This window comes from Leptopilina heterotoma, unplaced genomic scaffold (genome assembly GCF_015476425.1).
Source record: "Leptopilina heterotoma isolate Lh14 unplaced genomic scaffold, ASM1547642v1 Lhet_325, whole genome shotgun sequence".
Taxonomy (NCBI): Eukaryota; Metazoa; Arthropoda; class Insecta; order Hymenoptera; family Figitidae; genus Leptopilina; species Leptopilina heterotoma.
In genome coordinates, this window is record NW_025111019.1 from 314,497 (window position 1) to 342,349 (window position 27,853).

The window sequence follows — 27,853 nt, forward strand, 5'->3', positions numbered from 1 at the left end:
GCGTTTTTTTAATACCGTTGTGGAATCACCCTAAAATTCGAGGTTATGTTCTCCATTAAGAATCTTAAGGGTAGAATCATCTTAAATTTTGAAGTTTTTTTTAAAATTCTTTTTTAAATAGAAAAAAAGTTAAAGTACTTGAAAATTCTCGAGAATCATTAAGAAATTGTCAAATTACATTGCCTATTTTAATTAATTAATTAATTGCTTTAGGAAGGAAACTTGAATGGGTTTAGCTCGAGTATCTCGGGTACCATTGTCTATATATATATATATTTGCACTGCAAACTAGACATTTGAAATTCTAGGCGATAGTTCCCAAGGCACTTGGAATAAATCGATAATTGTCATATATGGGGTTATGCTGTACAAGAAGACAAACGTTGTTTAAACACCACTCTAGTGATTTTTCCTCCCATTCAATTTTTCCCACTGAAAAAAAGTTACTAGAGTTTCGTTCTTTTACCAACTATTTTCTATAAAAATATAGTGAATTTTTGTTCAGTGACAAAATTGTTACTATAGAGTTTTGTCACTAGTAAATTTTTGATTCAATAAATTATTTTTTATTTATTAATTATTTAATTAATCGTTTTTTCTACTATTTCCTTATTTTCTACTAATTTTTCTCATCTAGAGGTTTAAGACTGTAAGAAAAGTAAAGTAGAAAATAACTTTTATTCTATTTAGATAATTTTTTAGAGCTTTAGTAATTTTTTAAGACAAAAAAGCCCCTAGAATTTGTTAGTCTGGTAATTATTTTCTTGACTAGGAAATTTTTAAAACTCTATTGATACTGTTTGGCACTATTCTAGTAATAATTTTTTAAAGACTCACTCTAGTAAATAATAATTAAGTAGTTGTGTAACGTCCCTAGTGACTTACCACGACCGACTTAGCAAAAGTTACTAGAGTTTCGTCTCATTAATCACATGTTAAGCAAACTTTACCAAAAAACGGTGAGACTTTAAAAAGAATTACCCCATTTTCAAACATTCAGTGAAAAATGCTTTTTCGTCAGTAAATAGAATAAACCAAAAAAATCTAGAATAAAGAAAGACGTTAAAAATTCTCTGGTAATAAAATTGTGAAATATCTCGGAGACGATTCTTGTTTGCAGATATAGATGTAAGGAAATGTGATTTAAGTAGTGTTCTCTCGATGTTTTCTCCTTTTTCTGAAGATGAATGTCGTGAATCTGTTCTTATCTCGATGAAAAATCGATATATTTACATAGAAGGAGAGAGAGAGAGAGAAATTTAAGGTTTTGTGGAAATTGCGTTAGGTTCTTGGAAAGCAAGAAGAAGAAGAAGAAGAAGAAAGGTCGTTCTGCAAGACCTTGACCTTATTCGGGTCCTCCTCCTCGTGCTTTCGAGCACTTTTGCTCGTGCTGGAGCTAAACAGTTGCATCGATTTCGAAAGCATTCTCTCTTTTCTCCCCCTTTATCACCTTGTCCACAACTCAGCACTCGTGAATAGAGGAGCCACTGAAAATTCGACCGTCAATGAATCAAAGGTCATATTAACCTGTGTCTCCATTCAAAGCAGTTTCCATTTTCCAGAATAATAATATTTTCCCCAGTTTTCACATATTGTTCAAACTTTCAGTAAATATTACTAGAGTTTCGTTATTCACTAATAAATGTTACTAGAGTTTCGTTATTCACTAATAAATGTTACTAGGGTTTCAATACTTAGTAATAAATGTTACTAGAGTTCCAATACTCACTAATAAATATTACTAGAGTTTCGTAACTCACTAATAAAAAAAGCTTACAAAAAGAATTCACATTATTTCAATTTAAATAAAAATATAAAAGAAAGAATATTTACCTATAAAAGAAACTATTAAAAATAAACTGAAAGTAAAATAAAACTAAATATAAAATGAAACTAAAAATAGAATAAAACTAAAAATATAAAGCAAAAATAAAATAAAATTAAAAATAAAAGCCAAAAATAAAATAAATCTAAAAATAAATGAAGAATAAAAAACAAACTAAAGAAATAAATTTAAAGAATTAAGAAAAATAGTATAAAATAAAAATATAATAAACAGAAATAAAGAAATTAAAAAATTAAAATTGATTAATATACTACAAATAATCTGAAAATAAAATTAAGAATAAATTCCAAGCTATAAATGAAGTATAAATATTATTAAAAATAAAAGAAGAAAATGGAACATAACCTCAAAAGAAAACTCAAAAATAAAAGCCATGAGAAGTGAAATGAATAAATATTGGTAGAAAATTGAAATTAATAATCCACACAATAATCGGCACACGGTACGCAATAAATAATTGTGAAAAAGTGAATATTGCGAGAAACGCGTTATCCACAATTCTATTCAGGTTAGAAATTTCCCAGGGGGACAAATATTTATCATAAGTGGAATTTCAACACCCAATGGCAATTTGCAGAATTCAATATTTCCTAATTAATTGATAGTATATCACTGCCACTATAAATTAACAGCTGAGACACTGAGTCATCAATTTCTCAAAGAGTTTCAGTTTTGTGACGTCAAACACCTTCTTCTTCGCTTATAAGCTTATACGATGAAAAAGCAATGAGAAAATCAACACAATTCAGACGTCATTAACATCGGAGAATTTCCCTCTATATATAAACTATTTTTATTGTCGAATAATATATTTTCATTGCACACAAACACGAAATCCACCAAAAATAATCGTCTTTTACCAAAAGAATACATACATCACACGCTTTCAATTTTTTATATTTTGTTTATTTTCCAAGTTCCTGTGAATGAATAAGAAAAGTTTATGAATGAATCGAGAGGGAAAATTGCGCATGAATGAACGCTTTTCTTTTTCTATTGAATCATCGACTTCTTACGCATGTGTTGCTGTTTGGAAAATTAGTTTCAAAAAAAGCAAAAATTCTTTTCTATTTAATATACATTTTATTTTATGGAATATTTGATAAAAAATATATTTTTATTTTATTTATTTCTATATTTATATTTGTTTTCTTTTTCTTTTTTTTAAATATTTTTATTTTATTTACTTTCAGTAAAGTCGATGGTGAATATAAAGTATGAGATAGAAAAAGATAGAGACGTTTTCGTATCCTTTTCTTTCTCATACGTGCTCGCGCACAATTTCAACTGCGCAGGCGCGCAGAGCGAATTTGATTATGTTTCTATTTTTATTGACACTGAGAAAACTCAAACGGATTAAATATTATTATTAAATATTTATTAAATATTAACGGATTAAAAAAATAGAAATAGACTATAATATAAAAATGAACTAAAGTAATTAAAATATAAATTATATGCAAGTAAAGCAGAAAAAGTAGAAAGAAAATAAAAAAAAATTGATAGAGAAAAGAGCTCTTTCCAAAGAAACAATTTCTTTTATTTACATTAAAAAAACGATTATACAAATAAATGGAAAACAGGTTTTTGTTAAAGCTCCGTCAATACAATTTAATTCCAAGAGTCAATATAATATTTAAATTGAAGGTCTGCAAGTATTTTCTGTATTTTCTGTATTTTCTAAAAAAGCTTTTCCAGGGCTTTAAAAAAAAGTGACACGAGGCATGAAGAGAAGTCTATTAGACTTTCCTCGGGAAATTTTTCAAGGTCAGGGAAAATATACCAAACGAAGAAGAAAAAAAGAGGAATAACGACAAATGAAACTAATTGTTTGTAAAACTTTTCAATTTGTACATATTCATGTAAATGATAAAAAGAATTTTGTTATTTTCATCCTTTTTGAATTGCATTATTTTTGCACATTCTTTTTCTCGAAAAACCACGAAAGATAGCCCTCCCCCTCCCCCACTGCCACCTGGATTTACTCCCCTCTAGGCCACCATGGATCACTGTGGATCACTACCGCCAGTTTTTGCACCACCCCGAAACCTTTGCCTCCCTCTTTTTCCCCCCTCCCTGGCTCTAATACTGAGTTGGATTTTACCCAGTAACGATCGGTTCCCTTGCCCGGGGTACGAATGGAATTCCCTCTTTTTGCCTCACCTCGCCACCACCGTTCCAACCAATTCCAACCTACGTTCAAGTGTACGTTCCCCCTCCCTCGCGCCCACGCGTTTTTCCCGCTACTCAGCGTCACTTTTCGACTCGGACTGTGGGGAATTTATTTCTTCATTTTCTTCACTTGTGTCACTTGCCTTAATGCAGAGACGTCAAAGAAATATTTTCTCCTTTTTTGCAAGTGTCCTAGTCCTTACAGTTTTCATTCAGTAATTCAACAGTAATTCAAGAAGCCGGGAGAATGTTTCATTTATAGGATTTCACTCGATTTGCAATCATTGTAATTTAGTGGCAATTTGCAAAATAATTCAATTTTCAGTTCCTGTGAGAAAAAGTATTTTTTCGTTAATAATCGTAATAAAGTTTATTATTTTTAATTTTTATTATTTGGTATTATTATTATTAACATTATTATATATAATGATCGTGATAGTAACAATTATGATGATTATAGAAACAATAATAAAAATAAAATTGCCAATAGCCGCAGGCGTTAAGCGTCGCGTCAGCTTGTATGCTAGACTTGTGTCGAGGGTTCGCTTCCTCCCATTGTTTCGGATTTTTTTCAATAAAATAAATAAAACTCTTCGTATTTCATTCCTTCATTAATTCTGTCTGTCCGCACTTTGAAGTTAGTTTTTGTGTATGCTTTTGTTTTTCGTTTTTAATTTTTCTTTAAAAAATATTGTTTGACACATCGAAAATTTGCAGGTACTTTTTCATGATTTATAATAAAATAATATTTGAAATTAAAAAATTAGGAAATTGAAAAAAAATATATGACTGAAAATTTTTTTATTATAATTCTTTCTTCTGTAACAAATTTCGTTTTGACTGATCTAAATTATGCAAATTTTTTTTCTTTCTATTTATAAAAAAATAAAAAATTATGATTAAGAAATAGGAAATAAATACCCACTTTATGCATAATTTTTATTTCTCAATAACAATATTGTTCACAAACTGATTCTTTTCTTTTAGGAAAAAACATTACATATTCCAGTTTTTTTTTAATTTTTGTAGAAAATTTTCAACTTCCATAAGGAAATAAAATTTGAAAATGAAATTGAAACTTTATAAATTTCTAGAAAATAATGAAAATCCTTTTCGAAATTCAATTTCTAAAAATTCACGCTATATTGCTTTTAATATTCAATTATTATCTAAAATTCAAACTAAAATTCATTTTTAAAATCAATTTTCATTCGAAAACTCTAGGAGAGTTCAATTATTTAAATACAAAAGTAAATAATTTATTGAATAATTGAATGTTTCTTAAAATTTAATTTTTATAAAGAATTTCACTATTTATGAAAGTAATTGAATCCCTATAAAAAATGTTATTACTATAATGAAAATAATTGAATGATTGCCTAGAATTCTCGAGGGAAAATTTTATTAAAATAGTATAGATATTGAAAATTTTGGAAAATATTTGAAATTATGACAAGAATTTTATTAAAAGTTTTTGAAAATAATTGAATTTTGGAGAAGAATTTTATTATTTATAAAGATAATTAAAATTTTTACGAGAATTAAAAAAAATTTTTTTTGAACATATAATTGTATTTCTGCGAAGAATTTTATTACTTTTGAATAGAATTGAATTTCTGCAATCATTTGTAACTTCTGCAAAATTCAATTTTCTTAGTGTTTTTAATTAAAATTCTTCTACAAATCTTTTACTTTTATTAATTAATTAAATATAAAAATTTTTAACTAATTTCAGAAGAATTTGAATTATTAAATTTTTTCAAAAATCTAAATTCTTTCCAATTGAATAATTCATTAAAAATTGGAATTTTCTGAATAGGTATTCCAATTGAAACCATTTAAAGTTAATTTGTTTATGAAACTTGTGAACGTAATTCTTTTAAAATTGCACACTAAAAAAAAGTTTTACTTTCAGCCTGTTTTCGAGGCTGAATTTAAGGTGTAAACGGAGTCAGACTTTTTTTTCCTGTGTGAATTAATTTTGAAATGTTTAAGTAAAATTATTCATTAAATAATTTTAATGACAGTTAAAGCTGCTTATTTTATTTAAAAAAGTGAGGTAGAAGTTGTTTGTTTTAAAATTGTTGTTAGTTTATTTAATATTATTTGTTTATAGTTTATTTCTTTTCAGTTTTTTTTTATTTTTTATCAATTTATTTCTCTTATTTTTTATATTTAAAAAAAATTTTTTTTTTCTTTTGCATTATTAACAACATTTTAAATTCGTCTCGGTGGACGTGCGAAGAATTTAATTTTGAACGTTTAAAACGATTGAAAGTTGCATTTGAACAAAAATGACAATTTTCTGTGAATAAAAAAAAAATACTTGTCAAATTTTAGGTTATGTTACTTAAATCCTTTATTATTGACAAAAAATTATTATTTTTATTCAAATTATTCAAAATGTAGAAAATTAAATTCCTTACGCTTCTACCAAAAAGAATTAAAAATTTAATGTCACCTTTTCTTTTAAAATACGAAATTATGTAATTGGACTAACTTTTGTTCCGATTGCTTGTCGGATTCTTTCTTAATTTCTTTTTGGTTTCGTCATTTAATTTAATTCTTTAAGTTTAGCTTTTTCGTACTCTATTATTTCTCCAATTACACTGTATAAAAAGAAAGGTACAAATTTTAATACCGAAATCTGCTCTAATTTAGAACCTCTTTTTTACAGTGTAATTGGATTGAGTAGGAAAGAAATTTAAAAAAATTAGTAATTAAATGAAGAAAATAAGAAATTGTCTGACAAATGGAAAAGTAAAATTGTAAAATTATCAATGAAAGTTAAATTGCACAATTGCACACACTTCTTGACATTATCAGCGGCTGTCAGCGGCAAAGGCGCAGGAGAGTGTCAGGACGCGTGCGCAATTTTGCATTTCGTCCGATTCAGACAAAAAGTCGACTCGGTACGTATTTTCGCCTTTCGGTGTGTGCTGGAGAAAGATAGCGAGCCGAGCGGCCAATGAGGATTGCGCATGAGCTTCCTCAACATTTTCCCTCAAACTGACAATCTAGGAAGGACAAGAGAATTCAGTGCGAGGCAGTACGAGGCATGCTCTCCCAAAGAGAGTGTATCTTGAATTCTTGACTGTCCTTACCAAGTTCGATTCTCAGTGGAAAAATGGGGGGGCCACGCGCAACTAGTGATCGATTCCAATTTTCCATTAAAAAAAGAGTTCCTCTCTAGCCGGCACAGGCACTTTTCTCCAACATTTTTCTAATTTTTCTATTACTCGACATTTTCCTTTTTCTAAAAAAAATAGAAAAAAAGAGTTGACTCACTTTAATCAATCACCCCTCTTGATCACGAAATCAAAAAATTCATTTTTCTATTCTCATCACTCGAGGGGGTATTAATTTGAATATTTAAATTTAATTCATGACTAAGGTACATTGTCTTCTGATAATATTTATAAAATTTTACAATTAAATAATTCTCCCACTAATATAATTTTTATTATACTACATTTAGTTCAGTAGCTCAATTTTTTTATTTATTTTCAAGTTTTCAATTTTCCTTTATTTTAGTATCTTTTGTAATCTTTCACTTTTTTTAATTTGTAATATTTACTTTGAAATTTAGTTTTAGTTCAAGTTCTTTTCATCTAAATTTTATTTATTATTTATTTAGAAATGAATTGAAATTAATTTATTTAGACATAATGAATTATTTAAAATTATTATTTATTTGTTTAGAAATTAATGAAAGTTAATTTATTTAGAAATAATTATTTATGTCCTTGAGTAAAATAGAAGTAACGTTGGTGCTTTGATGAAAAAAATAAATATAAACGTAAATCCTTGTTCTTAAAGCTCCTCGAACACGAGAGAAACAACTGAACACTGAAGAAAATTGATTGTCCATTGTAAGAGAGAAATCCGACGATAAAACTCGTAAAGCTTTCATTAAGTTTTTAACGCTTCTAAAGTTGAATTGGAGTGTATGTGTAATACCAAAGAAAACCCTGCGCCTTTACTTATCCGTTTTCTATACTCAGACTCAGAGAAAAGAAAAGAAAAGAAAAGGATCAAACTCTTAGTCGAGTCATTTACTAATTAGAAACTTGGAACAAGTCAGAGAAGAAGAAAAAACCTCCTACCTGGAAACTCAATTGTTCGATTAATAAGTAATAAAAGTGTGATACAAATAATAGTTGAGAAAAAAGGAGAAAAAGAAAAAAAGAAAAAATGAGCGGAGTCGGTTTCTTGGCGGCTGTGAAGACGTTCGCGCCGCGAGGACGACATCGTCGTCGCTGTGAGAAGCAGCAGCGGGTACTCGAACTTCCTGGTTATGGGTCTTGTGGTATCCAACCTGACGTTGTGCCCTGTTGGGACGCCACTCCTCCGATTACACCTCCCGCCGCTTTTTTGCCACCTGGGTACAAAAAGCACTTCTCAGGTGAGACGAAATTACGCGAATTCATCAAAATAATCATTTATTTCTTTATTCTATTCAAAATACTACTGGAGTGACTAATAAGCAAAAAAAACTGAGTTGGTTATGGATAAAGTTACTGGGATAAGAAAAAAATTACTAGAGTGCCAAAAATTTACTAGGTTGACAAAGAAATTTACTAGAGTGACAAAAAATTACTGGGATGACAAACGAATTAACTAGAGTGACAAAAAGTTACTGGGATGACAAACGAATTAACTAGAGGGTCAAAAAGTTACTAGGGGGCAAACAAAATTTACCAGAAAGTTAATAAGTTACTGGGAAAACAATGAAATTTACTAGAGTGACAAAAAGTTACTAGGATGACAAACGAATTAACTAGAGTGACAAAAAGTTGCTGGGATGACAAACGAATTAACTAGAGGGACAAAAAGTTACTGGGGGGCAAACAAAAATTACCAGAGGGAAAAAAGTTACTAGGATGACAATGAAATTTACTAGAGTGACAAAAAGTTACTAGGATGACAAACGAATTAACTAGAGTGACAAAAAGTTGCTGGGATGACAAACGAATTAACTAGAGGGACAAAAAGTTACTGGGGGGCAAACAAAAATTACCAGAGGGAAAAAAGTTACTAGGATGACAATGAAATTTACTAGAGTGCCAAAAAGTTACTGGGATGATAAACGAATTAACTAGAGGACTAAAAAGTTACTAGGATGATAAACGAATTAACTAGAAGACTAAAAAGTTACTGAGGTAACAAAAAAAATTCACTAAAGTCCCAAAATAGTAACTAGATCGAATAAAAATCACTGGATTAACAAAAAAATTCACTAGAGTGACAAAAAACACTAGGGTAACAAAAAAATTAACAACAGTTTCAAAATAGTTGCTAAAAGAACAAAAAGTCACTGGAGTGTCAAAAAAAATTAACTACAGTGCCAAAATAGTTACTAGATTGACAAAAAATGACTGAAATACAGGAACAAAAAAAATTCACTAGGCTGACAAAAAAATTTACTTAAGCGCCAAAATAGTTACTAGATTGCCAAAAAACTACTTGGGTAACAAAAAAATTCACTAGAGTACCAAAATAATTACTAGAGTTCCAAAAAGTCACTGTAGTAAAAAAAAACTAAACAATTAAAATTTGTGCTAAAATTTAAAAAAAAGTAATAATAAACTACTATAAATAAATAAAAAATAAAAATCAGTATAAAAAAATTACTGTCTTGACAAACAGATATTTTAGAACCAAAAAAAAAATGACCAAGTGTCACATTTATATCGACTAATTATTATTCCATCTATTTTCGTTTCTTTTGTAAATAAACTACTTTTCATTTTTCTTTTTGTTTTTTTGTTTTTCTTTTTTTAAAAAGCTTTTGTTATTGGATAAAAATTGACGTGAATTTAAGTGCAAATAAAATGTTGCATTTTGCGAATTTAATGAAATTCCTGCGAATCAATTTTATTGCAATTGTTTTACGTTGGTTTCTACATAAACAATATCAATAAAAGCACAAGCTGAAACGTGTGTTTTCTAAGTTTCTATAGATGTTTTCTGTCAGGTAAAGTGCATTCTGTCATTTTTTTTTCTTTTCAAACAAGTACTTCCGTTCTCTAGTCTGCTTTTTGTATTAAATATTTATCATCATTTATAGGAATTTTCTTTTTCTTTTGATTCGCAGTTTTTTTTATTTTCTTTTCCTTAATATATTACATTGTTTTGCAGTTTGGAATTGAATGTTAAAAATTTACTTTTATTTATTGGGATAAATATAAATTTAACTTATTGCTCGTGTAATTTTTTTTATTTATTGCTTTGCTTTATTTTAGCTTTTCAATAACTTTTTTAATTCAGTTTCTCTAATTATTTTCAATCTAGTATTTTTGTTATTTTTATATTTAAAAACTTGAAAATAAATTAAACTTGAAAAATAAATAAATTAATTTACTTTCTTGTTCATTTATTTCTCTTTAGTTTTTAATTTTATTAGTTGAGATTTTTGCAGTTCTATTTTTTCATATGTTTTATTAATTTGTTTCTGTTTAGTTTTTCAATGTTATATTTATTTTCCTTTTTTCACTCTTATTTTTTAATTTCGTTTTTATCAGCTAGTTATTTTAAATTATGAAGTAGAATTTATCGCTCGGTCGAAAATTATATACGTGAGAAAAAATCATTCTTTCCGAGTTGACTCGGAAAGAATGATTTAATTTTTCTCATTTATTTTAAATTATGTTTTTAATTTCGCTTTATAAATAAAAGAAAGTTTGTATTTTATTTTACTATTTTCTGTTGTTTAATTATTGTACATATTTTATCTTCAATTTGTTTTATTATTTTATTTCTTGTTTTTTTATTTTCTTTTATTTTTTTTCCTCTTATTTTCTTTAATTGCAAATTTTTCACACTTGAGTTTTTTTTGTATTTGGCTCCATTGTTTTTTCTTTTTTAAATTAAAAATTTCTTATTTGTTGTCTTCGTTTTGTCTTATTTTTATTTGTCGATTGTCGATTGTCGATTGAAAGAAAAGAAAAGATATTATTTGAAAATAAAATCCGTACAAGTTGAAAAAAATATGGAATTGATAATTTAATATTAAATTCCAATTTGCGGAATTTCTTTCTTATATTCCCGTTTTTTTCTTGGCAATAAAAAATAATAAAAGTAGGCGGATTTCTAGTTGAGGGAACACGAAAGCTGCGCGACGCGACGCATCGACTCACAAAAGTAATACGTCAATGACCTCCGGACAGACTAGAAAAGCTCCCTCCCGAGTTCAAGTTCACAAATCATATTTCATTGTATTCATTTTTTTTTTATTTTTCCTCTCTTCTTTTTCATTGTAAATTTTTTCTTATTTATGCGAGAAAGAAATAAGAAACTCACAAAGAAAATTTCATTGCAATAACAAAATAAAACAATTTTATTATAGTATTTTCTTTCATTCATGGACATTTTTTCACAAAATTTGTTTTTTTTGAAAATTTTTTATAAAATATTTTTTTTGTTATTAATTAATTTTTTTCGGGTAAAAATTCCTTCGTTCTCGCATAAATGTAGGTCACCCTAAAATAAGCGTCGTCACTTTTTTTCATCTTGCATATTTACCTAATTATTTTTAAATACTGTACAGCTGTTCCAATCAGTTATAAAAGTGGGGGAGGGGGTGTAAAACAATCTGGTTGAGTACTCGAAAAATATTTCCTTTTTATCGAAAAAAAAACAATGGTAAACAAATTCTTTTCACATTTAACTAGTTTTATTACAAATATTATTAATTGTAAAACAATGCGGTTGAGCACTCGAAAAATATTTCATTTTTATCAAAAAAAAAAAAAAAAAAAAAAAAAAAAAAAAAATATGGTAAACAAATTCTTTCCACACTTAACTATTTTCATTACAAATATTATTGTTTTTCTTTTTTATTAAATTTGTATTATTTTTACAATTCTAAATACTTATTACTAAATATTAAATACTACTAATTTTTATAAATAATTATTGAAAAAAATATTTGGATAATAAAAAAAAGTAATATTTTCGAAACTACCGAAAGTAATATTTTAATCTCTAGGGACAAAACATTCTAGTTATTATCTGATAAAACAATGTGTGCTTAATGCAGCTTCAGACTAGACGCCATGATAATAGATGAAACTTCATTGCGCGCAAGAGTTACAATTGACTGTTCTATCGCACTTCAAACCAGCTGCATTGTCACTGTATTCTATCTCTCATTCACTTCTTATCTCAAAAACAATGCCAATTTCTTTTTTTTTTTTTTTTTTTTATAATTTAATTTCATTCGAATTTTAATTTTTTTTTTCATTAAAAAAGAAAATAATCCGCTACTTTTGAACAGAAATAATTAAATTAATATTTTAGCAATAATATTTTTGTACCACTTTTTAAAAAAGTAGAACTGTCACAAGATAAGCCAGAAATTGAATAGAGAAGTGGGACTTTAAAAAAAAAAATTCCTCTCAAGAGAGACGTTTATTCATTTTTTTGAAAGGAATTTCTCTCTTTGTTTTTTGGTCTTCCTTCTGGACAAATAGTTGTGAGCCAAAGCCGCAATGCGCATTCGACGTGCCCAGAAAATTTTACATAAAATAATAGCAAAAAAAAAAAAAAAGAAAATTGTTTCATCGAAGCAATTTTTTCTGTCAAAAAAGATTTTTTATTTGTCTACTCAAAAGTAAGAAAAATAATTTTATTAAGAAGAGAAACAGTTCTACTTCCTGCATTTTTTCAATTTAATAATTTTGTGTTTTCAGTATTTTATTAAATTATAGAAAAAAATGTAAATAATTTGTATTATTATATAATGCTTTTTAATGATTTTATACAAAGAAAAAAAGAATTTGACCCAAATAGTATTTATTAATTTATTGAAATGCGGCGAAGGAAAATAGTAAATAAATGAAAATAATAATAAATTAATTTATTGAATAATTAGAATTAAATATATATTTTTTTTATTAAATTAATAATTTTGTAGTATTTTGAAATTATAAAAAAATATTATTGGTAAATAAAAATGTTTTCTCGTTTCGAGGATTATGAAATAAAAGAAAAATAAATAAAAAGAAAAAAAATAGCATTCTTCCTCTTTTATAATGTAATCGAAAAATCTATTTTCGTTTAGTCGACCGCCAATCTCGAGAAATATTGTCAGTCGACATTTAACCGGGCAACAATAAACGACTCTTGTAAAATTAAATAGCGAAACAATATATTTTCGTCGTTTAATACTGACTCGACGATGGGTCGTATAGTTCGACTTAATTGGTTCGGCAAGTATTCATAAAAAATTATTGCAAAATATCATTTAACCTTTCGCTTTCGCATAAAAAAACTTATACTTTTAATTCTCATAATTTTATCCTTTTCCATAAACTCTATTAATTTTCCTCTCAATATTTTTCAATATTACAGTAAAAAATAATTTTCTTTTTTAAAAATATTTTTTAATTTTTTAAAAGTTTTCTTTTTCTGTTTGAAAATAATCCAAAAAAATAAGAATTAACCAGTGCCAGTGTTTACAACTTTTGTAGTATCAAGTTTTTTTCAAAAAAAAAATTTTCAAAGCATTTTCTTGAAAAAAAAATTTTTTTTTCTTTTTTGTTGAAATTGTGCGAGGAAACATTTTGTTTTGGCTAAAGTCCAAATCACTAGCGGGCGATAAAAATGAGAAAAAATTTGTCGAGAAATGTTGAAATTGATTCCCTGTGGTTTCTCTCTCATATATATAATGTTGAGATTTAATTTCCTCTTGACAATTGTTCATCTGTTCCAGATTCGTCCCATAGGTCGTATTTTCTCTCGGCAAGCGCGTTACAATTATAATTAAGTTGAATTTCTCGAGAATTCATCTCAATTCCCATAATGAAAATATAGTTTTCTACATGAAATTTAATGTGTCCTTCCTTCACATGAGGGACCTTGTCACTTTTGGATCTCGTCCAAAGAAATGACATTCCTCTAACAACGCCCTCGACTTTTATTCACCGATTATCAAATTCCTTATTTTTTATATCAATTCTAAATACTTTTTTTATTCTTCTTCTTCTTAGTCACTTTTTTAAAATCGAATCTAATAGAATCGAAAAAAATCGAATTGAATCGGAAATAACTGAATTTAATCGAATATAAACGAAATAAAACGAATTGAATCGGAAAAAATCGAATTAAATCAAAAGAAATAGAATTAAATCAGAAAAAATCGAATTAAATCAAAAGAAATAGAATTAAATCGGAAAAAACGAATATAAACGAAAAAAAACGGAAATAACCAAATTTAATCAAATTGAATCGGAAAAAATCAAATAGAATTGGAAATAACCAAATTTAATGGAATAAAATCGAAATAAATCGAATTAAATCATCAGAAACGAATAGAATCGGAAAAAATCTAATTGATTTGAAGGAAATAGAATTGAATCAGAAAAAATGGAATTGAATAAGAAGAATTCAAATAGAATCGGAAAAAATCGATTTAAATAGGAAATAATCGAAAAAAATGGAATTGAATCGGACAAAATCGAATTGAATGGAGAGAAATCGAATTGAATCGAAAGAAATCTAATAGAATATAAAATAACAGACTTGAATTGAACAGAATAGAAAAAAATAGAATTGAATAAAATCGAGTTAATTAAAATTAAATAAAAACAAATTAAAAACAATTAAATTAATCAGATAATTAAACAAATACGAATAGAATTGGGAAAAATAGAATAGAATTGATAGGAATAAAATCAGATAGAATTACAAAAAGAATAAATCGAATAAAAGCTAATAAAATCAAATTGAATAATCCAGTAAAATATAATTGAATAGTTGCGAATGGAATTGAAAAAAACCGAATTGAATAAAGAAGAATAGGATTAAATAAAAGCGAATTAAGTAAATAATAATTAAATAAATAGAAAAAAAAATTAAAATCGAATACAATTAAGGAGAATTAAATTAAATAGGAAAAAAATTAATCGAATACAATTGAACAGTATCAAATAAAATTGGAAAAAATAGAATCGAATAAAATAGAATAGAATTGGTAAAAGCAATTAAAATCTAGTAGAATTGAATAGCATTTAATGGAATTAAATAGAATTAAATAGAATTGAATAGAATCGAATAGAATTTAATATAATTGAATAGAATTGAATAGAATAGAATTGAATAGGGAATAAAACAGAATTAAATATAATTGAATATAATTGAATTGAATAGAATTGAATAGAATAGAATTGAATAGGGAATAAAACAGAATTGAATAGAATTGAATTTAAACGAAAAGAATTGAATAGAATTGAAAAGAATTGAATAGAATTGAATAGAATTGAATAGAAGCGAATAGAGACGAATATAATCAGAAAAACTAATTGAATTGAATCGTATCGAATAAAATCAAATAGAAACGAATAAACTACAACATAATAGTAAAATAGTTAATAAAAACGAATAGAATCGAATAGAAACGAATAAAATACAAAAGAATAGAATTAATAATTTATTTTAATTAATGCTGAATGAAATGATTTTGAAATCGAATTGAAACCCATAATAATTTACAGTTGATATTTTTGATTTTTAAAGATTTAATAAATAAGAATTGTGATTAATGTGGCTGAATTTTTTGTTGGTACAGAGTCGAAGAAGGAAAAGACTGAACAGAGTGCAAATGGCGGAATATCGTCGAGCGACTCTTCTGGAGGTGGTGCGCTGCCAGGGGGCGACTCGTGTCCCTCGATCCAGGTGGACCAGCAGAAGCCCAACAGGCCGAACACTCTCGACCCGAGAACCAGGCTGACGAACCGGCGGATCATCATGCTAGGTGGTGAGCAAGAGGGCTGGAGCAATCCCAAGCCCTACCTCAACGAGCAAGACTCCGAGGCACTTCAGCCTCCAGGTTAGGGATTGTCGTCCAAGCCAAGAACTGACCAAGCAAACAATAACAATTCTTCTCGGAACTATCTCATTTTAACCAACTGGTGAAGGGGCAAAACAGGCTTTGACTTCTTTTTTTATCATTTTTAGTCCTTTCTGCTGTCGGATTTCGAATCCCCGGTCTTATTTTAGTAGAAAACGAGTACCATGTCGGTGGACTTTTTTCAAAATTCAAATTTTCATTTTTCAAAATCAAAATTTTGAGTTTTTTCAAAATCGAAATTTTTTTTAAATCTAAGCTTTGATTTTTTCAATTTAATTTTTTTTGCAAGCCTGGGATCGATTTTAAGTTGCAAAGAAAGACTAGTTTTTGTCAATTTAATGTACTTGATTATTTAGTTTTAAATTTTAATACTATTTTATTATTCTTATTAACTTGTTTTTATTTCTCGTTTTTTCTACTAACGAATTTGAAATCGTCGGCCTTATTTTAGTAGAAAACGAATACCATATCCCTAAAGTTCAATTTAAAAAAAAACTCAAAATTTCGATTTTGAAAATTTAGGATTAACATTTTTTAACAACATTTTTTTCAAAATGTTACAACTATTTGAATGTTTTTTTGCTTTTTTAGTACAATTCGAAGTCTGTCGAAACTCATTTACTCATTTACACGAGGTAAATTGTAACCTTTCCATATTTTCATCAACTTCGTGTTGTACTTTTCAAGAAAAAAGAATTTCTCCTCCTTTCATGTACACGCTAAACGTTCTGGTTGGAATACGACCCTCAATCTATTTCTTTTTCCTATGAAGAAAAAGTCTCCTAACTTTTCTATTTTTTTACAATTTTTTATTTCAGTTGATAATAATTTTCGAATCTGTAGTTAACTTTCTGATTTTTCTCTTTCTTTTTAAAAAGTAATATTTGCTTCTTATTTACAATTTAATTAATTTAAATTAATACTATTTTAATTGATTTAAAAAATTTTAATTTACTATTTTAATTAATAATAATTTTTGATTCTAAGCTTTGAATTTTTTTTTTCTTTTGAATTAGTTTGAAGTAATAATCCTAGTTTTTAGTGGAGAGAGAGAGAGAAAGAGAAAAGAATAAATTTTGATGATTCTTTTTTTAAGTCGAGCGAGGAGGACTGCATCCCAACGACGAGCAGCAGATCATCGAGAGATGCTTCCCCCTGCCTTCGCCGGGCAACCTGATGCTGTCGGAACTCCCGGAGCCGCCGATTCCTCTCAGCGAAATTGGCCCCATTCCCCCGCCTCCCATGTTCAGTTCGCCGAGCCCCACGTCTCTCTGCAGGCAGCAGCAGCAGTCCCTACCTCTCTCCGACTGCGAGGACGATGGTAACTTGGAAATTAATTACAAATTATAAATTCTAAAATTGGACATGGAATGAAAGCATTGCCCCTTTTTGCAGACGAAGACGCCGACGTGGAGGACGAGGACGACAGCATGTACGGCTTTCGGAACGTGCACTCGGACCCCGTCTTCGACACCTCCCGGGTCGAGGAGATCCCCGCCAAGGAGCCCAAGTTCCACGCGATGCCCCTGAAGAGTGCGCTGAAGAAGAAGGGCCCCGGCAGTGGACCCGGCACGCCGCAGAACACTCCCACGCAGGAGAACAGGCCGCTCACGCTCCGCCAGGAACTCCACGCGTCCTTCAAGTGAGACACAACAAATATTCACCCCATTTCAATCAGATCGCAAAAATCATGGCAAAAATCACTCTCATAGCTCATACATTCCTCACCAACATTCTCAGTCACTAGTAAACGAGGTCGTATTTGTATTTTTCTTATGCTTAACCAGAAGACAGCCTCTTAGGCCTAGGATGAGGATATGGTAATTGAACTCGTCTCGATTAATTATACCAATTCAAAAATTATTCGAATAAAACATCGAATTTCAAAACAAAAAAAAATTCGATGGTTGATCGCAGGTAACCAAACTGTTCTCTCTTTTCTCATTTTTATCACTAAGCATGAGAAAATTTTTCAATTCAAAACAAATTGCTCAATAACATATTTCAATTAATGTATTTTTTGTTTTTGTAGAGGAAATTATAATTATTATTACATGTCAAGATGAATTGTATGACAATAATTATTACACAAGCAAAAAAGTATAATAACAATTATTAAAATATTTATAATCTATTACTTTCAAAAATATTTCTTTTTATCGAAAATATTTCTGGAAAAGATATTTATTTTTGTCAAAAATGTCTCTTAAAAATATTAATTTCTGTCAAAAATATTTCTCCAAAAAACTATATTTATTTTTATAAACATCATTTTTTGAAAAAAAATATTCATTTTTATATTCACTTTTGTTAAAAAAAATATTGATAAATAGTAAAATATTGTAATAATTATTATAAAAATTCGGCACTAAAAAACACAATTTACTACACGCAGTCATAATAAAAAATAAATAATAGAAAAAAAATGAAGAAATCATTTTCGTTCGTTGAACATTAATTCAAAATCATTTCTAGAGTAGAACATTGGTTCACGGGGCGTCAACAATAAATTTTTTTTCTCAACGTCTAAATTTTGTTCGCTTATAAAATGATTTTTTCCCCAATATTTCCAGCAGTCGACCAGTGAGATTTGGACTTGCTCTTTCTTGTACTCTCGAGAATAAAGAGAATGCAAGGCCGTACGTTATACGAGAGGATTCGGACGATGAATCGACCGATGGACAAGTTCTCTACAGAGAGGATTACGACGATGAAAAGAGTAAGTCTGTTAATAATAAATGTCCAACTAAAATCCTGCATTGTAATAATTAATATTTGCTTTTTAATAAAGTATCTATTCACTTTTTAAAAAGCAAATATTGATCAGTTTCTTGTTAAAACAAAATAAAAGAGACGAAAATGTATTTTTTTAGGCTTTGTAATAAAGTAATGACAACTGTAGTAGGGGATATTTATTTGAGATTAAAATGAAGAAGGAATTAATCGACAATTGTTAATTAACATCTTCTAAACTCATCAAAAGTTGAACGAACGTTTATCTCCGGCAACTAATCACTTTATCGTGATAAGAAGCGTGTCGATCGTATAATAACTTCTCTCTATTTTCTCAAATTCACTTCCCATGTATATACATGCAAGTGATGAGACTATGAGAGAGTTTCATGATTGCTCAAGTTTTCAAATAAGTCTCATCGTCTAAACTAATTATATTCGCCTTTCCTATATATATCTCTTAGCAACTTTTTTAATTTTTTAAACAAAAAAAATTTTAAAACCTAAAGAAAAAGGAAAAATCGCAAAAAAAAAGAAAAACATTAAAATAAGGAAAAATATTAAAAGAAAGAAAAGTAAAAAGAAAAGAAAAATACAAAAATATTAAAAGAGGGAAAAACAAAAAAAAAACAATAAGAAAAACTACTTTGAATTCGCTAATACTAGAAATCAAAAAACTATTCTCAAAAATTATAATCAAATTCTTTAAAACGATTCAATTTTTTTCAAAAAATATTCCAAAATTAATTTTCAATAACTACTATTTTCATCAAATTTCACAAAAGAATGCAAGTATTTAAAAAAAAATTTATAAAATTTATCCAAAATTGGATTATTTTCATAAATAATAAAATTTCCACAGGAATTCAATTATTAATTTAGAATAGCATTTTCAAAAAAATTTCGAAAAATCAATTATTTAACAAAATGTTTATTACAATTCTTCACAATAATTCAATTACTTTCACTAATAATAATATTTTTCATGGAAATTAAATTTTTTAAAAAAATTTTTGATAAAATTCTAAGCAAGAATTCAATTATTTTCATAAATAGTTAAACTCATTGAAGAATTTCAATTATTTTTAATAATGTTTTAAATTAATTAATCAAAAAATTCAAAAATTTTCACAAATAAAGATTTCCAGAAGAATTAAATTATTCAACATAAAATTTTCATAATATTTATTATATTTCGAAAAAATTAATTATTCAAAACAATGCGGTTATAAAATTCTTATGAAGAATTCAATTATTTTCAAAAAATAATAAAATTTTTCACAGAAATTCAATTTTTTAAAAACATTTTAATAAAATATTTCGTAATAATTCAATTATTTTCGTTAATAATAAAATTGTTTTCAGGAATTCAATTATTTTCATAAATAATAAAATTCATCGGAAGATTTTAATTATTTTTAATACAATTTTAAAAGAATTGCTCGAAAAATGTAATTATTCTTAAAAATTTAATTCGAAAAAATCAATTATTTACAAAAATATTAGAATTTTTCACAGAAATTCAATTATTTTCAAATATTTTAATAAAATTATTCGAAAGAATTCAATTATTTTCATAATTGATAAAATTTACCCCTGAATTTTCATTTTTTAATACAATTTTAAGTAAATTTCTCGAAAAATGCAATTGTTCTGAAAAATTTTATTAAAATTCTTCAAAAGAATTCAATTACTTTCAAAAAGTTTGATATAATTTGTTTATAGAATTAGAATTAAAATTTAATAAATATTTTGAATATTTTTTTAATTAAATTTCATGACAAAATTAATTTATTCTGAAAAATTGTAATGAAATTTTTCCAAATAATTCAATTATTTTCAAAGAAATTTTAATAAAATTCTTCGTAGAAATTTAATTTTAAAATTTACAAAAGTTTGCAGAAATTCAATTATTTTCAATTTTTAAAAATTCTCGTCAAAATTTTAATTATCAAATATAAATAATAAAATTATTCTCCAAAATTAAATTATTTTCAAAAATTGAAATAAAATTCTTGGCATAATTTCAATTATTTTCAAAAAGTTTCCTCAATTCAATAATTTTCAATATTATTTTAATAAATTTATCCAAAAGAATTCAGTTTTTTAAAAAGAAATTTTAATAAAATTCTACGCAAACATTTAATTATTTTTATAAATAATAAAAATTTCACAAGAATTCAATTATTTACAGATTTTTTTGTAAATTTCTTCGCAATAATTCAATTACTTTTATAAATAACAATATTCATCACAAGAATATTCAATTTTTTTTTAAAGTAATAAATTTCTTCTTGGAAAAATTCAATTATTTAAAAAAATTCTAATAAAATGGTTCGCAAGAATTCAATTATTTTCATAAATAATAAACTGCTTTTTAGGAATTCAATTATTTTCTTTAAATAAAATCCCACGCAGACATTAAATTATTGTTAAAAAATTTAATAGAATTCTTTGTAAAATTTAATTATTTTGAAAAACTTTTCGCAATTCAATAAAGAATGGAATTTTTGTCAGTTTTATGAAGTTTCTAAAACGAGTTTTTTTGATCGTCAAGTTTAATTTTTCGATAGATACATTTTTCTATTTTTTTAGTTCGAAAGCTACTTTTTGTGACTTTTTTAAAATTAATTATCGAGTCCAAAGTCTGTAATAAATAAAAAAAAAAATAAAAAAAGAAAGTAATATCTAAAAAATTATTTAAATAATTATGAATACAAATACTTACATACAAATAAAAAAAAAATACAGATAAAAAGAAAAAGAATCAAAGCAATAAGAAACTACACATAAAATGAAAAAAAATGATAAAAAATTAAAAAACTACATGAAATTATAAAATGAATGATATTGACATTTATATCTATATATTAACAACTATCTTTTGAGTTTCGCGATTTAAGACTCGACAACCACCTTGAAGTTTATATTAATCCTCGAATATTGCTTGGCAAGCATTTAGTATCATTTCGACTCTCATTCCGATTTCGCGCTCGTGTTAATTTTTTTCGATAGTAAGAAAAACGTGCTTTCTCGATAATATTAAAAAGAAAACCGAAGCAAAAATTTTCAAATATTCTCCAAACTTTTCTTCTACTATTTTCATCTTTATAAAATCTATTTTTCAATTCTTTTAAGTAGTTTTTTTCAATTGTAATTTCTAAATTTTGTAAATTTTCATTTTACCTAAATAAAAATTCTATTTCTATTTTTTTTCATATTTCTTTTTCTTTTTCCTTGTTTTAGTAAATTGGTAATTTTTTCGGTAGTAATACAATTAAATTAAATAATTAATATGTGAAAAATATTATAAATGAAACTGTAATGCCGTAAAAAATAATATAAATTAGTAATTATAATAATACTTAATAATAATAATAATAATAATATTTAATAATAATAATGATAATAATAAAATTAATATGAAGAATTTTGTAAGTGTTGTCGAAAGTTTTTTATTGTGTTTTTTGTGACTGTGATTTGTTGATTTAGAAAATGATGAAATAGTTGATTTGGCTTGAGGGACGTATCGCGTCAAATCTTTTGTTAGCTTCTTAGAATATACACACAGATACATTTCATATTACGTTTTGAAAAAGTATATTAGAAAAAACTGTTGCTAATTTTTTTACGACAATTTGAAAGTAACTTTGTTTATTGTCCTCAACTCTAAATGAATTGTAATTAATTTCCACAACACAATTTTTCTAACTTAGTTAACGTTTATTGTAATAATGCAAAACACTTTTTCTCTTATTTTAAATAAATAAATTAAAAATAACAATGAAAATAATAAAACAAGAATAATTATAAAACAATAGTAATAATAATAATAATTAGTAATGAATAAAAATTCTAATAATAAAAAATATCAATAATAAAAAGATTAAAATATACTAACAAGAAGAAAATAGTAAATATAACAACTAATTGGAATAGTAATTAGTAACAGTAGTAAAAATAGCAATAACAGTAAAATTAATAATGACGATATTATGCTGTCGATTTGGACGGCATCAACAATGTCGATCGCGTGTGCGACAATTAAATCATTCGATCAACAGCAGCCTCTTCTACAAAGAAGCAAAAGCTGCTCGGCAATTGTTGAGGGTAAAAAAGTCAAAAAAAAAGCAAAACAAATATAAAAAGAGAAAATAGCAAATATTTTTGAAAAAAGAAAAAAAGAAAATTAGTGGAAAAAGTGAATTTAAATTTGCATGCATTTCATTTATTTTTATTCTTGGTGTTTCCAGATCGCTTGGCAGCGAAAATTGCTCGTAAGGAGTCTCTCTCGTTGAAACTTGCCTTGAGGCCCGATCGTCAGGAACTCATCAACAGGAATATCCTGCAGATACAATCTGACAATGAGAGGCAGGAGACGAAGGAGGCAATTGGTGCCAAGCTCATCAGGTTCGTCTATTTTTCGAAAACAATTATTACAATTATTACAATTATTTACAACTTTTCAATTCTTTCTTTCGGATTTTAATAAATTATTTTTCTCCTCTTTTTAGGCGACTGAGCATGCGACCAACACAAGAAGAACTGGAAGAGAGGAATATTTTGAAAAGTGCGTATTTTTCACCACATTTTGGTTTTTTCTGCAAAAAAATTATCTTCTCTGTTAAAAATTTATTTTTTTCTTTTAAATCAATTATTTCAATTCAAAGTAAATTTTCAAATTTTATAAATTTCAATCTTTCTAAACTTGTGTAAATATTTTCTCTATACCATTTTTTAGTTTTTGTAATTTTTTGCAAATTCTGTTCTCTAATTTTATTGAAGTGTAAATTTATTAATTATTTGTATTTTGTAGAACAAAGTCCGGCGGAAGAAAAGAAGCAAAAGGAAGAGAAGAAACGATATTTGTTGAGAAAATTGAGCTTCCGACCAACGGTGGACGAACTCAAAGAAAAGAAGGTAAAAAAAACTCAAAAAAAAATTTTTATTATTATATTTATTATTATTATGTGAATTACAAAATTTTTTATATTCAAATTTTAATTTTTGAATAACTTCGTAATCAAATTTTAAAAAATTCACTTATTAAGCACATAATTAATTATTATTGTTTATATTTTCAAAATTTTTAATATAATTCTTCGCAAGAATTCAATTATTTTCATGAATAATATTCTTCAGAAGAGTTCAATTATTTTTATAAATAGTACAATTTTTTGCACAAATTCAATTATTTTAAACAAATTTTTACTATAATTTTACGAAAGAATTCAAATATTTTTTTAAATTTTAATAAATCCATTGAAACAATTCAATTATTTTTTTTAAATAGCAAAGTCTTTGCAAACATTCAACTATTTTCAATTATTTTCAACTATTTAAATTTTTTCCTTCTTGTTTCCTTTCGGTTATTTTAAATCTTTTTTTCTGTAAAATTCCTTAATTTTCAAAACGTTTGATAAATTTCTTGAAAAATATTCAAATATCTTCTTCAGAAGTTAAGAAATTTCAATTATAATTCAAATATTCAATTATTTCTAAAATTGTCTGCAAAATTTATTTTAAAAATTCAATTATTTTCCTAATTTTTTAAGAAATTTCTTGTAAAATATTAAATTACATTCTATAAAAATTACAAAATTATCATTTTACAATACAATTTTTGTTTATAAAAATTTCATTATGTCAATTTTTTAATAAAATTCTTAAAAAATTAAATTTCTGTTTATAGAAATTAAAAAACTAATTCTGTACAATATTAAATAAAATTTCTTTAGAAAAATTCAACTATATTTAAAAATTTTGATTAAATTCTTCGAAAAAATTTATATTATTTTCATAAATAATAACATTCTTCGGAAGAATTCAATTATTTTTTATAAATACATTAGTAAACATTTTTTTAGGTATTCAATTATTTTCCATAGAATTTTAATAAAATTTCACGAATTGATTCAATTAAATTTTTTTCAATTTTTCGAAAGAATTCAATTATTTTCTAATCTTCTAAAAAATTCTTGTAAACAATTCAATTATTTTCATAAATAATAAAATTCTTCGGAGGAATTCAATTCTTTTTAATTGAATTTTAGTAAAATTTCTCGAAAGAATACAATTATTTATCAAAATATTAATTAAATTCAATTATTTTTCAAAATATTAATAAAATTCAATTATTTTCAAAAATTTTAATAAAATTCGTTCAAAACATTCAATTATTTTCCAAAATTATGATAAATTTCTTGAAAAGAATTCAATTATTTTTATAAATTGTGAAATTCTTCGCAAGAATTCAATGATTTTCCTGACATTAATTTTAAAATTAAAAATATTTAAAACGAAAAGTTATTAAAAAAGTTACGAAACAAAAAAGCGATTATTAATGTAGAAGATTATCAAAATTTTGAAAAGAACGGTTCAAAAAGCAATTTAGTTAAATATTATTGCTTGCAATTAATAAAAAGTTAATTTAATATTGATAAAATATTAATATGTTTATTATTAATTATGTTATAATTTATAAATATTAAATTTATATTTTAGTTAATTTTAAATGTAATTATTCGAACTTGGTAGAAATTTACTTAATTATATTGTAAAATTTGTGTCCTTTCAGATCATCAGGTTCAATGATTACATCGAAGTGACGCAGGCGCAAGATTATGATCGAAAAGCGGACAAACCGTGGACTCGTTTAACTGCAAAGGACAAGGCAGCTATTAGAAAGGAATTGAACGAGTTCAAAAGTTCAGAAATGGCGGTTCATGAAGACAGTCGACATTTGACAAGGTACCATTTTTTCCTTTTCTTTCTATTTTTTTCTAATTTTACTTGTTATTTTTCTTTTCCTTCTTTCATTTTATTTTTATTTTCAATTTTTGTATTTTTGTCTCCATTTTTCTATTTTCCACTTTTTTCTAATTTTCGATTTTGCCATTTCTAAATTTCTCTTTTTTCTATTTTTTGTAACTTTACTATTTTTTTAACCTTTGTCTATTCTATACATTTCTTATATTGTAATTTTTTTTCTTAACTTTAAGAAACTTTAACTTTATACCATTTTTTCTCTCGAGTATTTTTTTCTTTTGAAAATAATTTAAACTTTTCAATGTGAAAAATTTTCAGGAATTAAAATCGTGCTTCGAAAAAATTCGATGAGTTTATTAGAAATTGATAAAGTTGGTATTTTATAATAAACAGAAAAAGTAAAAATAGTTTTCAACTGAAAATAGAAAAGTAAAAAATAAATATACAACTAAATGTGCAAATAAATAAATATAGCTAGATAAAAATATAGAAGTAAATAAATAGAAATAGACAATTAGCGAAGAAACGAGAAATTAATGAAATGTAAATTTTTCTGTTCAGGTTCCATAGGCCATGACAATTGAATTGTGTAGAGGTGCTAGAATGTGGTGCGGTTTTAGGTGCTGGTGCAGTGCATTGGTCTCGATGTCGAGATCTAGTGAATGAAAATCGCTGCTTCTTCTCAAGTCATCATTCGACATGTCATCATGTGACAGTGATGATGATCTTCTGATTACGCTGTGACGCACCATTGACGTTATTTCTATTTCTATTTTTATTTTTATTTTATTACTATCATCATTATTATTTTTATTTTTATTTTTATTACTATTATTAATATCATTATTACTATTAATTATTATTATTTTTACGATCATTATTACTACAATTCTTATTACGATTATAAACACGCCAATGGTTAAGCGTCAGTAGCTGCTCGATTGTGATACGAGTGGTGTGCTTTCAAAAGTCACGGAAAAATCAATTCCTGACTCTTTCTCTCTCTTTCTCACCACTCGGCGATATTTTTTTTTATTTCTCAAGGGTCGTTCACATTTTTTTGCCTTCTCTATTAATTTCCCCAATTTTTAAAGCTCCTCTCTTCTCTCACTTTTAAAACAATGTTCGCATTTTCTTTGGAAAAAAGAAAAATCCCCCATTGACGAAAATTATTTTTACCTATTTAAATAATTCCCTGTTACATCGAAACAATTACAATAAAATTCGAAAGTGTTTTAACTTACTTCAATAGTTACTAATTCAAATTAATTTTTTTTTATTTTATTTAAATATTTTTATTTAGTAAAATTTTAAACTAGTTTTAAACTTCTTTTTACGTTTTCGTTCTTAATTTATTGTTTTTATTCCTTTTAATATTAAATTTTATTGATTTAATTTTATAAATTTTATTCTAATTCCATTTTGTACAAAAATGAGAAAAAAGCCAATTTATCTACTTTTTGAGTGGAGAAATTGTTAAAATTGTCAGAAAAATTCCGAGAGAAGAAGAGCACTGTGAAGACAAAAAATTGTAAAGTGAAACTTTGTAATATTTTTAATTTTCTGTCAATGTACCTTTGTAAACATAAATAAATATATAAGAATATATATTTATATTAATTAGAGAGCAAACTGGACTGTGAACGCACCCTTACGCGTAAACACCGTTTTGCCTCCATTGTAGCTTACCGACCTATTTTTTTTAAATAATTATTTCATCACATTCTTTTCTTGATGAAAAAAAATTAACTGTTTTCTTAAATAACTTTTTCGAAAGTTTTACCTTTAATTTCAATTTTTGATTGAATTTTTTCTCTTTAGAGAATTTGAAAAAAAAATTTCTTTCTATGTATTTTTTTAAGAGAAAACATTGTTGACAACAATGATGACAATCAGTAATTAATAATTGATTGTAAAAATAAATTAATTGTTTAACAATTATTCATGGACAAAAGTTTTTTAATTTTTTAATTTTTTTGTGCCATTAAATTGTCAAAGTTTTCCACTGAATTTTTTTTGCAAAAGAAAAAATTAAAAAAAATTTTTTTGTTCAAAATTCATGTAAATATGTGGAACAAAAAATCTACAATTTTAGAAGAAAAAAAGGAATTCTCTTTCTCCCATACATTAAGAGGAAAATTTTTATTTGACATTTTAAATTCTCTAAGTTTTCGAATATTGACTAATTTATAAAAGAAAATGTCGAAGAAAAGAAATTTTAATGTATTGAAAAAAAAATTCTTTTCAAATATCCAAGAATATATTTTTGGAAAATTGTAACAAAAATATTCGAAAATATTCACAAATTTTCAATTCGAAAAAAATTGTAAAATTGCAAAATTTTGTAAATATTTATTTTTAATTAAAAAAAAAAATTAGGAAAAAAAATACTTTTTAAAAATATAAAAATCATAAGTTTTAGAACTTAAATAAATTTTTCCTTTTCAGGATTAAATTTACAAAATTTTCCTTTTTCCATGAAA

General features: G+C 25.8%; 1 protein-coding gene across 10 annotated transcripts in view; it reads left to right on the top strand.

The window, feature by feature from the left end:
- Positions 1 to 27,386, top strand: part of LOC122504964 (phosphatase and actin regulator 2) — a 131,117-nt gene extending 103,731 nt beyond the window's left edge. For 2 of the 10 annotated variants that reach the window (XM_043616345.1, XM_043616339.1), the window contains 10 exons: positions 15,588 to 15,848; positions 16,966 to 17,190; positions 17,265 to 17,511; positions 17,657 to 17,689; positions 18,443 to 18,588; positions 22,856 to 23,012; positions 23,117 to 23,172; positions 23,419 to 23,522; positions 25,180 to 25,352; positions 25,932 to 27,386. In XM_043616345.1, the coding sequence (XP_043472280.1) occupies positions 15,588 to 15,848; positions 16,966 to 17,190; positions 17,265 to 17,511; positions 17,657 to 17,689; positions 18,443 to 18,588; positions 22,856 to 23,012; positions 23,117 to 23,172; positions 23,419 to 23,522; positions 25,180 to 25,352; positions 25,932 to 25,947 (1,418 nt within the window). In that variant the 3' untranslated portion in view covers positions 25,948 to 27,386. The remainder of the gene's footprint in view (positions 1 to 15,587; positions 15,849 to 16,965; positions 17,191 to 17,264; positions 17,512 to 17,656; positions 17,690 to 18,442; positions 18,589 to 22,855; positions 23,013 to 23,116; positions 23,173 to 23,418; positions 23,523 to 25,179; positions 25,353 to 25,931) is intronic. The other 8 variants (XM_043616347.1, XM_043616343.1, XM_043616346.1 and 5 more) reach the window with 7 other exon arrangements.
- Positions 27,387 to 27,853: the final 467 nt, after the last annotated feature.